General features: G+C 64.9%; 1 protein-coding gene across 2 annotated transcripts; it reads right to left on the bottom strand.

Annotated features, from left to right (window-relative positions):
• Positions 1–1,439: 1,439 nt before the first annotated feature.
• On the bottom strand, positions 1,440–11,486 carry AGBL5 (AGBL carboxypeptidase 5). Of its 2 annotated transcripts, none has more exons than XM_063153290.1 (10): positions 11,219–11,486; positions 10,656–10,827; positions 9,670–9,833; positions 8,891–9,068; positions 8,501–8,679; positions 6,632–7,205; positions 5,645–5,814; positions 4,234–4,369; positions 3,314–3,504; positions 1,440–2,413 (listed from the first exon to the last, which is right to left on the bottom strand). In XM_063153290.1, the coding sequence occupies exons 1-10, from the start codon at positions 11,431–11,433 to the stop codon at positions 2,143–2,145; spliced, it is 2,250 nt and encodes a 749-aa protein (XP_063009360.1). In that variant the 5' UTR covers positions 11,434–11,486; the 3' UTR covers positions 1,440–2,142. The 2 variants fall into 2 exon arrangements, 1 of the variants encoding a protein (XP_063009360.1); XR_010027301.1 differs by having other exon boundaries at positions 2,287–2,413; positions 3,245–3,504.
• Positions 11,487–12,395: the final 909 nt, after the last annotated feature.

Genomic DNA, 12,395 nt, shown 5'->3' with positions numbered 1-12,395 from the left:
GATGAGCCCAGAGCTGGCAGCAGCACCTACCCGGGCCTTCCTGGGGCTCTGCGGGCATTCAGCTTCACCGGGAGCACCTGCGGAGAGCGGGGAAGGGGATCAGTGCCAGGCCTTTGTCCCCCTTTTCTTGGGGAAAGGAGTGTGGCACAGAAGTACCTGGCAGAGCCCCACAGCTGGGGAGGCTCCCAGCCCGTGGGGCAGCCCCCAAAGGGCCCACCCCGGGTCCCTCCCCGCTGGTGCCCCCGGTACCTGCAGAAGTGTCCCGGCCTGCAGCTCCTGCTCGCCTCGCTGCGCCGCCCGTGGCTCGTGGCCGGTGCTCAGCGCTGCCCGGGCGCCCCTGGGCACAGCCCCTGTGTGACAGAGGAGACAGAGCTCAGCGCTGCTGGCCAGGGCTCCGTGCCACGCTGCAGTCACCAGCTGGGCCGGGGCCATGGTGGGCACAGGGCACAGCCTGGTGGCACGGTGCCCTGCTGCGTCCCTCCCTGCCAGCTTTGCCAGGGCCAGGTCCCAGCACCGAGGGGTGGCCCTGGCAGCGGGATGGGCACAGAGCTCAGTCCCAGCTCGTGCTGCTCGTGCAGAGGGCTCTGCCCCAGCTCCAGCCAAGCTCCTGCCTTGGTGTCCCATGGCACTGGTGTCACCGTGCTGGCCAGGTTTAGGAGCTGGGGGCACGGCTGTGCCCTCTGAACCGGGCTGTGTCATGGGGTGTGGGACACGTGCTCAGCCAGGGGAGCTGGGGGGAAAAAGGAAAAAGGAAAAAGGAAGGTGTTTGGGGCCTGGCTGCAGTGACAGCACTGAAGGAACACACCTGAGTTGCCTCAGTTTCTGCTCACCTGGTTAATGTCTTTATCCCAACCCAGTCACCTCTCCATGCCACTCAAGAAGTGAGGTGGGGGGCACACTGCCCACTGGGGTGAAGCCAGGGCCGGGCTGCAGCGGGACACGGGGAAGGAGGGAGGGTGGGACAAGCGCGGGGCAGCAGGGTCTCCAGGCTATCCCAGCTCCTTCCCTGCTGCCTGGGGGGGCACAGCCAACCTGAGGGCACCAGCACAGCCCTTGGAAGGCAAGGCCAGGGCTCAGAGCACCCCTGGGCCCTGATCCCTCTGCAGACACGGCAGTGCTGGGCCTCTCGGAGGTGGGGAGAAGGTGGTGGGAGAGCTGGGGGAGGTCTGGAGTGGCCAGGATGGAAGCAGGGGAGGAAGAGCCGGGTCCTGGTCCCAGTGCCAGGCAGCAGCACGAGGGTGCAGTGTGCCGTGGGGCACTCACTCTGCTGGAGGAGGCTGTGCCAGGGGGGAGCACAGGAGGCAGCAGAGCCCAGCCAGTCGCTCCTGGGGACACCAGGCACCAGGCTCTGCCCCCAACGTGTCCCCTTCAGGCAGGGATGGGGCCAGGGCTCGCTCCAGGCAGGCCTGGCCAAAGGAACAGACAGAACAACGTGCCCATGAGAACATCAGCCTTTTATTTCCTCCCCACCATGTTCTCATGGCAGACAAGACACAGTCATGACAGAGGGCTGGGCAGCAAACCCCGAGCACAACACGACCGACGGACACCAGAGGAACACAGCTCAACACAAGCACAGCTTCAGGCTCACAGGGGGCACCTGCCCCAGCTCACAGCCCTGGGCACTGGGGGGCTTTGGAGCACCGTGCCCAGAGCTGAGCCCCACAGTGGATGTGGGCACAGGGCTGTCACTGCCTGCCCCCCACGGCCCTGAGCCCCTGCCCCACGGTGGCAATGCCAGCACAGGGGGCACAGCCAGCGTCCCGCCTGACTGTGTACCCCGCTGCAGCACATCAGCCCCTGCCAGAGGGGACTCTGCACGTTGGAAACCCCCTGGTGCCCCCTGCCAGCTCACAGCTCACAACCTACTGTTGCCCAGCCAGTGCCTAAAGAGGAGAAAGGCACTTTGGTGTGTCCCTGCTGGCCTCAGGAATGCTTGGGAGCAGTGGGAAGCTGAGCAAAGGTTTTCTGTGCTGGCTTCTCCAGAAGCCCTTTGGTCCCGGCCCTGGAGGGGGGCATCTCCCTGCGGCCCCTGTGCCCAGGGTTCCCCACATGCCAGTGGAGCAGGAGCTCAGCTGGGCGGTGCAGAGCCAGCCCAGGCCCCTCACAGAGCCACCGTCCCCGTGCCAGGTGCCGAGCCCCTCAGGGCCGCGGTGCTGCCCAGCAGCTGGACAGGCGCCGCAGCAGGCGCGCGAGGGCTCCCCAGCCCGGCTTACCTCTGCCCGGGGCCGGGCTGCCGCCGCCGCCCCCGGGGCTCTGCGGCGCGGCCGGGGGCCTGGGGCTGCCCAGGGTGAAGCTGGGGGAGGCTCGGATCCGGGGGGAGTCCTGCTGGCTGCCCCCGCTGCCAGCGGTGCCGCTGCTGAAGCTCCTGGCACGGGGCAGCGCGTGCTCAGAGGCCGAGGCGGGCAGCCCCCTGCAGGGGTGAGACACGGGGGTCAGCCCAGCACGGTGAGGGGGCTCCCCCTGCACCCTCCGCCCACTGCCACAGCCCAGCAGCAGCAAGGGCAGAGCCCCTGCAGAGCCCTGGACTCCTCCTCAGGAGCTGCTGGGGACAAGGATGTCACCAGGACTGTCCCTGAGAGCCCCAGTGCCCTGCGCTGGACATCACTGTCCCAGCAGCGCTGCCTCAGGGTTCCTCACCCCCAGTCCCAAACCAAGGAATTGCTGAGTTTGGAAAAGGCCTTTGGCACCACGGTGTCCAAGCCTCCCTCAGCACTGCCCAGGCCACCACTGACCCATGGCCCCAAGTGCCACAGCCACAGGGCTTTGAAACCCTCCAGGGATGGGGAGTCCACCCCTGCCCTGGGCAGCTGTACTGGACAGCCCTTTCCAGGAGGGAATTGTTCCCAATACCCAGCCTGAATTCCCCGTGGCCCAGCCTGAGGCCATTTCCCCTTGTCCTGTCCCTGTTCCCTGGGAGCAGAGCCCGACCCCCACCTGGCTCCACCCTGCTGTCAGGGAGCTGTGGGGAGGAAGAAGATCCCTCTGAGCTTCCTCTTCTGCAGGCTGAGCCCCTTCCCAGCTCCCTCGGGTCCCCCTGAGCCTCCTCTTCTGCAGGCTGAGCCCCTTCCCAGCTCCCTCAGCCTGTCGCATCCCAGCCCAGTGCAGGACGTGATGCAGGAGAGACCTCCCAGCTTCCTGGGGCAGGCAAATCCCAACCAGCTCACTCCAGGGACTGAGCCCCGCCGTTCCCAGGGCCGGGCAGAGCTAGGGCCAGGGCAGGTGACCCTGGCAGGTGACTCACTTGGGGACATTTATCATGTCTAAGTGCCGTTATCCTGCAGCTCCCACGCTCGCCCCAGCCAGCCCTTACGTGGAGCTCCTGGGGGGGGTCCTGGCACCTCCTCTCCTCCGCGGGCCCCCGGCGCTGCCGCGCAGCCCCCGCACGTGCTTCAGCATCCAGGCCCGCAGGTTGCCCAGGCACGCGTGCTCCGAGAGCACGATCCGCGGCCAGGGGTTGCACTCGGCCATGTCCAGGGCTGCCACCGCCAGCGCCCGGCCCACCTGCCGGCACAGGGCACAGGGGACAGGTGAGGGGCGTCAGGGGGCAGCAGGAACAGCACAGTGTGGTGAACACGTGAGGGGCATGAGGGGGACAGCAGGGGGGGGCACAGGTGAGGGGCGCCAGGGGACGGCAGGGTGGGGCACAACCACAGGGCACAGGTGAGGGGGCACCAGGAGAGGAGGAACAGGACAGTGTGGGGCACAGGTGAGGGGCACCAGGAGAGGAGGAACAGCACAGGGTGGAGCACAACCAAAGGGCACAGGTGAGGGGGCTCCGGGAGACAGGAGGAACAGGACAGTGCGGGGCACAGGTGAGGGGGCACCAGGGGACAGGAGGAGCAGCACATTGTGGGGCACAGGTGAGGGGGCACCAGGGGACAGGAGGAGCAGCACAGTGTGGGGCACAGGTGAGGGGCACCAGGGGACAGGAGGAGCAGCACAGTGTGGGGCACACCAGAGGGCCCAGTGAGAAGGGGAGCACAGGAAGAGGGGAAGCACGGGGGAGAAAAGGGGGACACAGGGACAGGAAGGCACCAGGAGAAGGGGGGCACCAGGAGAGGGGAGATGAGAGCACCAGGAAGGAGGGATGCCAGGGAGGGAGAATGCCAGGGGATGGGGGCACCGGGGAGAGGGGCAACTCCCCAAAGGCTGGGACAGCAAAGCCCCAGCCCCAAGCCCAGCCCACCCTCGGGATGTCTCTCCCCCTGCAGGCCGCCCCGGGCCCCGCACCTGCTCGAAGAGGTCCACGGTGTAGCGGGAGGGGAAGTTGGGCTGCGGCGGGGGGCTGGCGCGGCCGTTGTCGTGGCAGGCCCCCGGGATGCTGTTCACCGAGCGCCCCGTGTTGTAGTTGCACTCCAGGGTGTAGCTGCGGGCACGAGGGAGCCTCTGTCACCCACAAACCCGCGGCAGGGCTGGGGGTATCCCGCATCATTCCCCTGGCAGGGCCACTGCAGCAGATCCAGGGCACTGGAAAGGGGGTCCCACTGCACCAGGGAGGGGGTCCTGCTCCAAAGGACACAGAAGTGCAGGGAAAGGGGCAGGGTTTTGAGGAGAGCCCCCTCCGATGGCAGGAATGGCCCACGCCCTGCGTGGGGATGCACGGAGGTACCAGAGATCAGCAGGATGGGAGTTCGGGATGGATGGCTGAGGGCGGCACCCAAAGTGCCAAGGTCCCTGTGAGGAGACCTCTTGGTCACCTCTGGAAGGTGGTGGGGAATGGGGGAGTCCCTGATGGGCAGAGAAAGGGAAATTATCTACTGTCACCACCAACAGTCCAGGGAGTGGGCAGCTACAGCCTGTCCCTGACCCTCAAGGTGCCTTGGAGCACTTCCTCCTGGAGGAGGAGGAGGAGGGAAGGACAACTGTGGGCTAGGAGCTGCCAGCTGGGATGGCTCCCATCTGTCCCACTGGTGCCATCTGTCCCACGGCAGGGCCAGCAGAGCAGAAACCCTGAGCAGCTCTGGCCCAGTCTGCCTGGGGCCCACACGAGCACGGGGAGCAATCCCAGCTCTTTTTGGGATGTTGCTGTTGGATCAACAGCCTGGGCTGCTCCAGGTCGGTCACAGAGCAAAGCTCCCCAGTGAGCCAAGCCCAAAGCCCACGAGTGTGTGTGTGTGTCTGTGTGCTCCTGTGGGGCTGCAGTGGGCACAAGGCAGCAGCTGAGCACACAGCAAGCGCTGAGGAAACTGAGAGAGCCTCTGCTCTGTGGGTCTGGCTGCCTCACCCCGTGGGATAGTCCCAGGAATCCAGGAATATCCCATCCCCTGTGGGACAGGGATGGATCACAGGCATCCCCAGCTCACGGGATCACTGATGGCCCAAGGCTGGAATCTCACACACAGCCACGGGGATGCTGTGCCCACCACAGCTCTACTTAATTACAGCTCAGTACAGCCAGGAACACGCAGGAAAGAGGAGAATTCCCCTCAGAAAGCTGTGCAAGAGCAGGGAGAAGCAGCCAGAGGAGCTGCAGAGGGGTGGGGAGGAACAGGAAGGAAAGGAGCCTGCATATCTCAGGAACACGGCACAGCCAGCACAGCCAGGCCCAGCCTCTGCTGACCGCCCTGGGGCCACGCAGGTGCCTGTCCCACAGAACCGTGTCCCCTTTGCCCACACGCCCACCCACTCCGAGCTGCCCTACCTGTGGATGATGCCCAGGGCCTTGTAGATGGCCACGCGGCCGCTGCCCTCCTTGGACTGCCCGTCGCGCTTGTCCCGCGCGTACATGTTCTTCTCTGAGAAGTTGCAGCCCGTGAAGTCAAAGTAGGGGGAGTTGAGGGAGATGAGCTTGGGGAACAGCATGTTCTCCACCTGCGGGGGGCAGGGAGCAGCAGGGCTGAGCGGGGCTGCTCATCCTGCTCCAGTGGGAGCAGCGCCGAGCACAGCGTGGCACCAGGGCCCGCTCTGCCCAGCTCCAGGGTCTCACGAGCTCCAGCTGTGCCCAGGGCATAAAGGAATTGACAGAGTGACAAAACTGTCCTTTGTCCCCTTAAAAAGGAAAGAAACCCATAAGTTTCTCTCCTCAATTAGGTGAAAAGACACCTCATAGGACCTGGGGGGCTTCACCTCAAACTTAAGGATAGCCAATTTGACAGAAGCCGAAAAGTCCTGCCTGAGCAATTTACCAGAAAAGGAAGAGAACATAGAAAGCAATCCCTTTTGTGAGGTGTTTTACCATGGGTAAGGACCTCTTGCACCTGGCTGGGTTTTTCTCTGTAAAGTTTTGTTATTTTGCCTTTTATGAAAACCTTTTTGTTTCCAACACCGCCACAGAAGCCATCCCGCTGCTCTTCTGCCTTCTGAGGTAGCTGAGCTATCTCAGGTGTGACATAGATCTCCAAGAGCTTGTGAGACCTGGCTGGAGGAGACCCACATTCCAAGGGCATGCTGCCCACCCCGCGATGGGCTCTCCACCCTGCTGACCCTCACCAGCTCCCAGGGGGAATCTGAGACCTCCTGCTGCCCTGGTCACCACACGGGGGGAGGACAGAGAGGAGGAGGAAGAAAGGAGGAGGAAAGAAGGAAAGGAGGAGGAAAAGGAAGGAACTGTGAAGGGATTCCACGCCCCTCTCGCAGCAGCAGGAGGCTCCGGCGGCCGCAGCGCTGCGGGTTTGGGCGGTGCCCTCACCTGGTCGTTCTCGTCGCTGAAGCAGTTGCCGTACATGAAGCAGCCGCGCTTGGAGGCGTGCCCGTGCAGGTCCACGTAGTAGGCGAGGCCGCTGTCCCGGGGCGCGATGGGCTCCGCGGGCTCTGCGGGCTCAGCTTCGGGCACGGGGGCAGGGGCGGGGGTCCCGGGCCCCTGCTCACGGCGCTCGCCGCCGGGGCTCGATGGCAGGATGCAGGCGGCTCGCTCGGAGCCCTCTGACACCCGGGCATCCTGGCCCAGCGCCCTGGGGCCGCTCTCGGCCGGGCAGGAGCGGCTGCCGGCCCGCCACGAGCCGGGGCAGTTGCGGAGGTTGTTGCTTTTGTCCAGCTCTGATAACGGGGCCTCCGCGGCCGGCGCGGGGCAGTTGGGGGATCTCAGGCTCAGCGAGCTGGTGCTGAGCGGGGAGACAAACGTCCTCCAGTCCGGAGCGCCGGGCAGGACGCGGCTGTGCACGTGGTGGTAGAGCAGGACGGCCTTGGCGCCGTACACGGCCGGGTGCAGCTCGGCGTCGGGGTGCAGGTACTGCCGGTTCAGGTTCACCCCGCGCGAGTCGGTGCTGCGGGAGAGGAGCCAGACACACCTGAGCGCTGCCAGGGCACACCTGGGGCAGCACCTGGGGCTGCTAGCACGGGCCAGGGTAAGGCAGCAAAAGGGGCCTTTGTATAGCACCCACAGATGTTTGATTCAGCTGTCTGCTGAGATGTTCAGCTCCCAGCACCCACACACACAGAGGCTCAATTTCCCTCTGCAGGGGCCGGGGGGCTGAACCTGGTCTCGGGGCAGTACAAAGGTAAGGGACAATCAGGGAATAGGGAAGGACTGGCTCAGGGACATAGGAACAGGGGAAGGAGCCAATGGGGTCTAACAGCTCTTTGAGGGAAGCTTCTTGTATCTCCCTAGACCAGGGAATGCCTCCCAACCCCAGGGTCTCCACACCCCGGCAGAGCTGAGCTCGCCTTGGAGCACTGAGGGCTTTGGGCTCTGCCTCAAAATGCCAATAAATGGCCAGACCAATGGCCAGGAGCTGCCAGAGCAGTGACACTGCACAGTGTGGAAGAGTCCTGCACAACCCTCCCCAGAGACGGCAACCAGGAAGGGGCTGGAGCACCAGGAGAGGCTGAGGGAGCTGGGAAAGGGGCTCAGCCTGGAGAAAAGGGGGCTCTGGGGGGACCTTGTCACTCCCTGCAACTCCCTGACAGGAGAATGGAGCTATGTGGAAGGGCCAGGTTCTGCTCCCAGAGAACAAGGGTCAGGACCAGAGGGGAGAGCCTTGACTTGAACCAGGGAAAGTTTAGGTTGGATATTGGGAACACTTTCTTCATGGTAAGGGCTGTCCTGCCCTAGCACTGGCTGCCCTGGGCAAGGGTGGATTCCCCATCACTGGAGGAGTTTAAAAGCCCTGTGGCTGTGGCACTTGGGGACCAGGGTCAGCTGGGCTGTGCTGGGGAGGTTGGACTCCACGGTCTCACAGGGCTTTTCCAACCCAAGTGAGTCCAAGATTCCATGATTTTATAAATATAACAAAACCCATAGAATCAGCTTTCCGAGATCCCTTCCTCAGCAAGCTCACAGCCTTTTCCACATTCACACCCATCAGTGAAGGACACTCCCCTTTTGCTCACATCTACCAACCAATACCCAAATAAACCCTTCCTGCACCTTTTCCTGGGGGGAACAGTTGCACTCAGGGGTCAGGGAGGGTTTTGCTCACATCTACCAACCAATACCCAAATAAACCCTTCCTGCTCCTTTTCCTGGGGGGAACAGTTGCACTCAGGGGTCAGGGAGGACGTCTCCAGCCCCGTGGAGCCCCGAGCAGGCTGGCAGGCAGGCAGAGGGCCCTGCACTCACCGGTAGTGGCCCCGCAGCACCCCGTCGGGGTTCAGCATGGGGATCAGCTTGAACACGAACATGCGCCGCAGCATCTGTGCGCGGGGGTCCTTCTCCCGCAGGATGAAGTCCAGGAAGCCATTGAAGACAAAGCTGGAGGGGGTTTCTCCTGGGTGGACTCTGCTGCTGAGGAAAAACACCTGGGGACAAACAGCCGGGCTGAGAGGGGTGTCCTGCCTGCCCTAGGATACCCCAAAAGCAAAGGGTCTCACAGACTTTGCTCCACCACCTCTGCCCAGACACTCCAGCCCTTGGGGCCACAGTGCCATCGTGGTCAGAGCCATGGGGGCTGCAGAACGGGGCCACCACAGGGGCAGCTGGCCCCCAGCCCAGCCCAGCGTGGTGTCTCACCCTCTTTCCAGTGAAGCAGTGAGGCCGGGGTGTGCTGGTGTCTGGGAAAAGCTTGTCCAGCCGGGGCTCCCGCTTCTCCTGCATGCCATGGCACGAGGTGATGGTCAGCAGGTCCACACGCAGCTTGTCCAGAGAGTGGCACAGCAGCTCCCGGTGGTAATAGACTGAGTCCAGGGGGCTGGGGGGGAGAGGGGATCTCAGCCAGCCCCAGGGGCTCCCAGCTGGGTGGGGAATGCTGCCCACACTCACAGCCCCGGGAGCTGAGCAGCCCCAGCCCCACAAGGAGCACCCCACATCTGGGCTGTTTGCTGCTGGACACCCTCAGAGCCTGCTGGGAGCACGAGCAGCCCTTCCTTCAGGGTGAGGAGGGGGGCCCAGGGCTGGGTTTGCCCTCCCCAAACCCAAACCCAGCTGTGGCAGCAGCGGGGGATCAGCTCGGGCACAGCCAGACAGGCACAGAAGGTCAGGTCATCCCATAGGGGAGATAATGCCTGCCAGCAGGAGGGACAGGGCACTGAGGGACTCATCCCACCCCGAGGTGACCCATTCTGGCAGGAGGGATGGCTCCAGAACAACAGGGATCCTCTGGAACCCCGTGGGTAGCTCAGGGCAAGCTGCTTGTGCAGAGCTGGGGCACAGAGGAGCACAGGCCAGGCAGCTCTGGGGAGGGCACAGAGACCCTCCTGCTGCAGACAGAGCTTTCTCAGGGGAAAAACCCCAAGCAGGCACAGCCCAGGAAGGCGGGACAAAGGCCAGGAAGGAGAAAGTGGGGGGCACACCTGCTGGGGGACATGTGCCTGCAGTCCTGGTAGCGGCGATCCAGCTCTTTGAGCATGTCCTGGCACTCCGTGTAGGAGAAGGGGTAGCAGAAGGCAAAGTAGGTGACGGTGCCACGCTCCAGGAAGCGGTGCACGAAGGACAGCACGAACTGCGCCTCCACCACCTGCCAGGGACACCAGGGAGAGGGCTGGGCACGGCCCGGGGGCAGAGGCAGCCCAGCACAGCCCCTGCTGCTCCTCCTGGGCACGGCCCGGGGGCAGAGGCAGCCCAGCACAGCCCCTGCTGCTCCCCTCAGCCCAGCACAGCCCCTGCTGCTCCCCTCAGCCCAGCACAGCCCCTGCTGCTCCCACAGACACGGCCCAGGGGCAGAGCCAGCCCAGCATGCACAGGGTCCTGCATGCACAAGGTCTGCATGCACAGAGTCCTGCATGCACAGGGTCCTGCATGCACAGGGTCCTGCATGCACAGAGTCCTGAATGCACAGGGTCCTGCATGCACAGAGTCCTGAATGCACATGTCCCTGCCTGCACAGGGCCCTCCAGGCACATGTCCCTGCCTGCACAGGGTCCTGCCTGCACAGGGTCCTGCCTGCACAGGGTCCTGCCTGCACAGGGTCCTGCATGCACAGAGTCCTGAATGCACAGGGTCCTGCATGCACAGAGTCCTGCATGCACAGGGTCCTGCATGCACATGTCCCTGCATGCACAGGGTCCTGCATGCACAGAATCCTGAATGCACAGGGTCCTGCATGCACAGGGTCCCTCCAGGCACATGTCCCTGCCTGCACAGGGTCCTGCATGCACAGGGTCCCTCCAGGCACATGTCCCTGAATGCACAGGGTCCTGCATGCACAGGGCCCTCCAGGCACATGTCCCTGCCTGCACAAGGTCCCTCCAGGCACATGTCCCTGCCTGCACAAGGTCCTGCATGCACAGGGTCCCTCCAGGCACATGTCCTGCCTGCACAGGTCCCCGCCGGCGCTCACCTGGAAGCTGGGCCGCTGCTGGATGCGCTCCCAGCGCGGCCGCACGGGCAGCGTGCGCACGAAGGGGGTCATGCCCTGCGCGTACAGCCGGCTCTGCTTGTTCATGTTCAGGATGTGCAGCTTGATCAGCTTCCCCGGGGCGCCCCCGCTCACGCTGAAGTAGAACCAGGACCTGGCAAAGGGAGCAGCGGCGGCGCTCAGCCCCAGCCCGCGGCTCCCCGAGCTCTCCGCTGCCTCCGCATCCACCGGGAGCTGTCGGAGCCCCGGTGGGGGCAGAACCGGACCCCCGAGCCCCCTCCCAGGGCACTCCCGGCCCCACCGCTCCCTCCTCCCGAGGTACCCACCCCCACCCGGTACCGCCGGAGCCCGTCAGACCCCCCGGCGCGGACACCGACGCCCCGAGCCCCCTCCCAGGGAACCTTGCCGGCTCCGCCAGCCCCGCCGCTGCCCCTTCCACCTCAGCCGCCGCTCCCGGGCCCCCGCCAGGACCTTTCCCGGGGAATGAATCCCCGCGGAGCCCGGCCGGTCCCATCGGCCCTTCCCGGTTCCCCGGCCAGCCGTACCTGTTGCCGTTCTCATACTCAGTGTGGGCGCAGTCGGGCCGCGTCCACACGTTGAACTCGTAGTCGGCGGCGGGCAGAGCGCTGCCGCGGGCGGCGGGGCCGCCCCCCGGCTCTGTAGGCCGCACCTGTTCCACGTGTGCCAGGTTGCCCGAGTCGAAGTGGGAGCTGAAGAGCAGACCCCCGCAGCGGATGTCCATGGCCCCTGGCGTCTCCATCGCACGGCCGGGACCGGCATCGCCCCGGGACGGCCGCGGCACGGCCGGTACGGGCCGCCCGGCAACAGCAACGCGCGCGGCCATTGGCTGCCGCCTCCCAGCAACCTGCCCGCCCATTGGCTGGCGCCTCGGCAACGGCCGCAGCGGCACCGGGGCCGCAGCCCCTCTCGACCACGCCCCTCCCCGGCAAAGACAGGCCACGCCCCCTCATGAAGAGAACCACGCCCCAAATTGGGCGGGCCACGCCCCTTTGTGACCAGGGCCACGCCCCTCGCTGGGGGCACCCAGAGGGGACCGGAGTGACCGGAACAGAGTGGACAGGGGGGTGTGACCGGACACGGGGTGTGACCGGACACGGGGTGTGATGGGACACTGGGTGTGTGAGTGGGCACTGGGTGTGTGAGTGGGCACGGGGGTGTGACCAGACAGTGGGTGTGAGTGGGCACTGGCTGTGACAGGGCACTGGCTGTGACAGGACACTGGGTGTGACGGGACACTGGGTGTGACCGGACACTGGGCGTGTGAATGGGTACTGGGTGTGAGTGGGCACCGAGTGTGCGTGGACAGTGGGTGTGAGTGGACACAGGGGTGTGACAGGACATGGCCGTGCACAGACACACACACACACGGAGCACACGTGTGCATGGAGGCACGGAGACACCCGAACGTGCCCACACGTGGGTGAGCACAGAGGCACACACACAGGTGCCTTTGCACACCTGTAAGAACACAGGCACTCCCGACCCCTGTGCACACCCCCACGGGTGACACACCCACATGGGTGACACACCCCCACAAAGGTGACACACAAACATGAACCTGACACCTCCCCACCCCACACAAACACCCCAACCCCAGCCCCACCCGTGCGGTGGCACCAGCAGCTCCCTGGACCCCCATAAACCACCCCAGCCCTGGCACTGCCCCATCACACACGGCCATCTTCAACCAGGAAGAAATAT

Source organism: Melospiza melodia, chromosome 3, assembly GCF_035770615.1.
Source record: "Melospiza melodia melodia isolate bMelMel2 chromosome 3, bMelMel2.pri, whole genome shotgun sequence".
Taxonomy (NCBI): domain Eukaryota; kingdom Metazoa; phylum Chordata; class Aves; order Passeriformes; family Passerellidae; genus Melospiza; species Melospiza melodia.
This window is presented reverse-complemented; position numbering and strand designations above follow the sequence as displayed.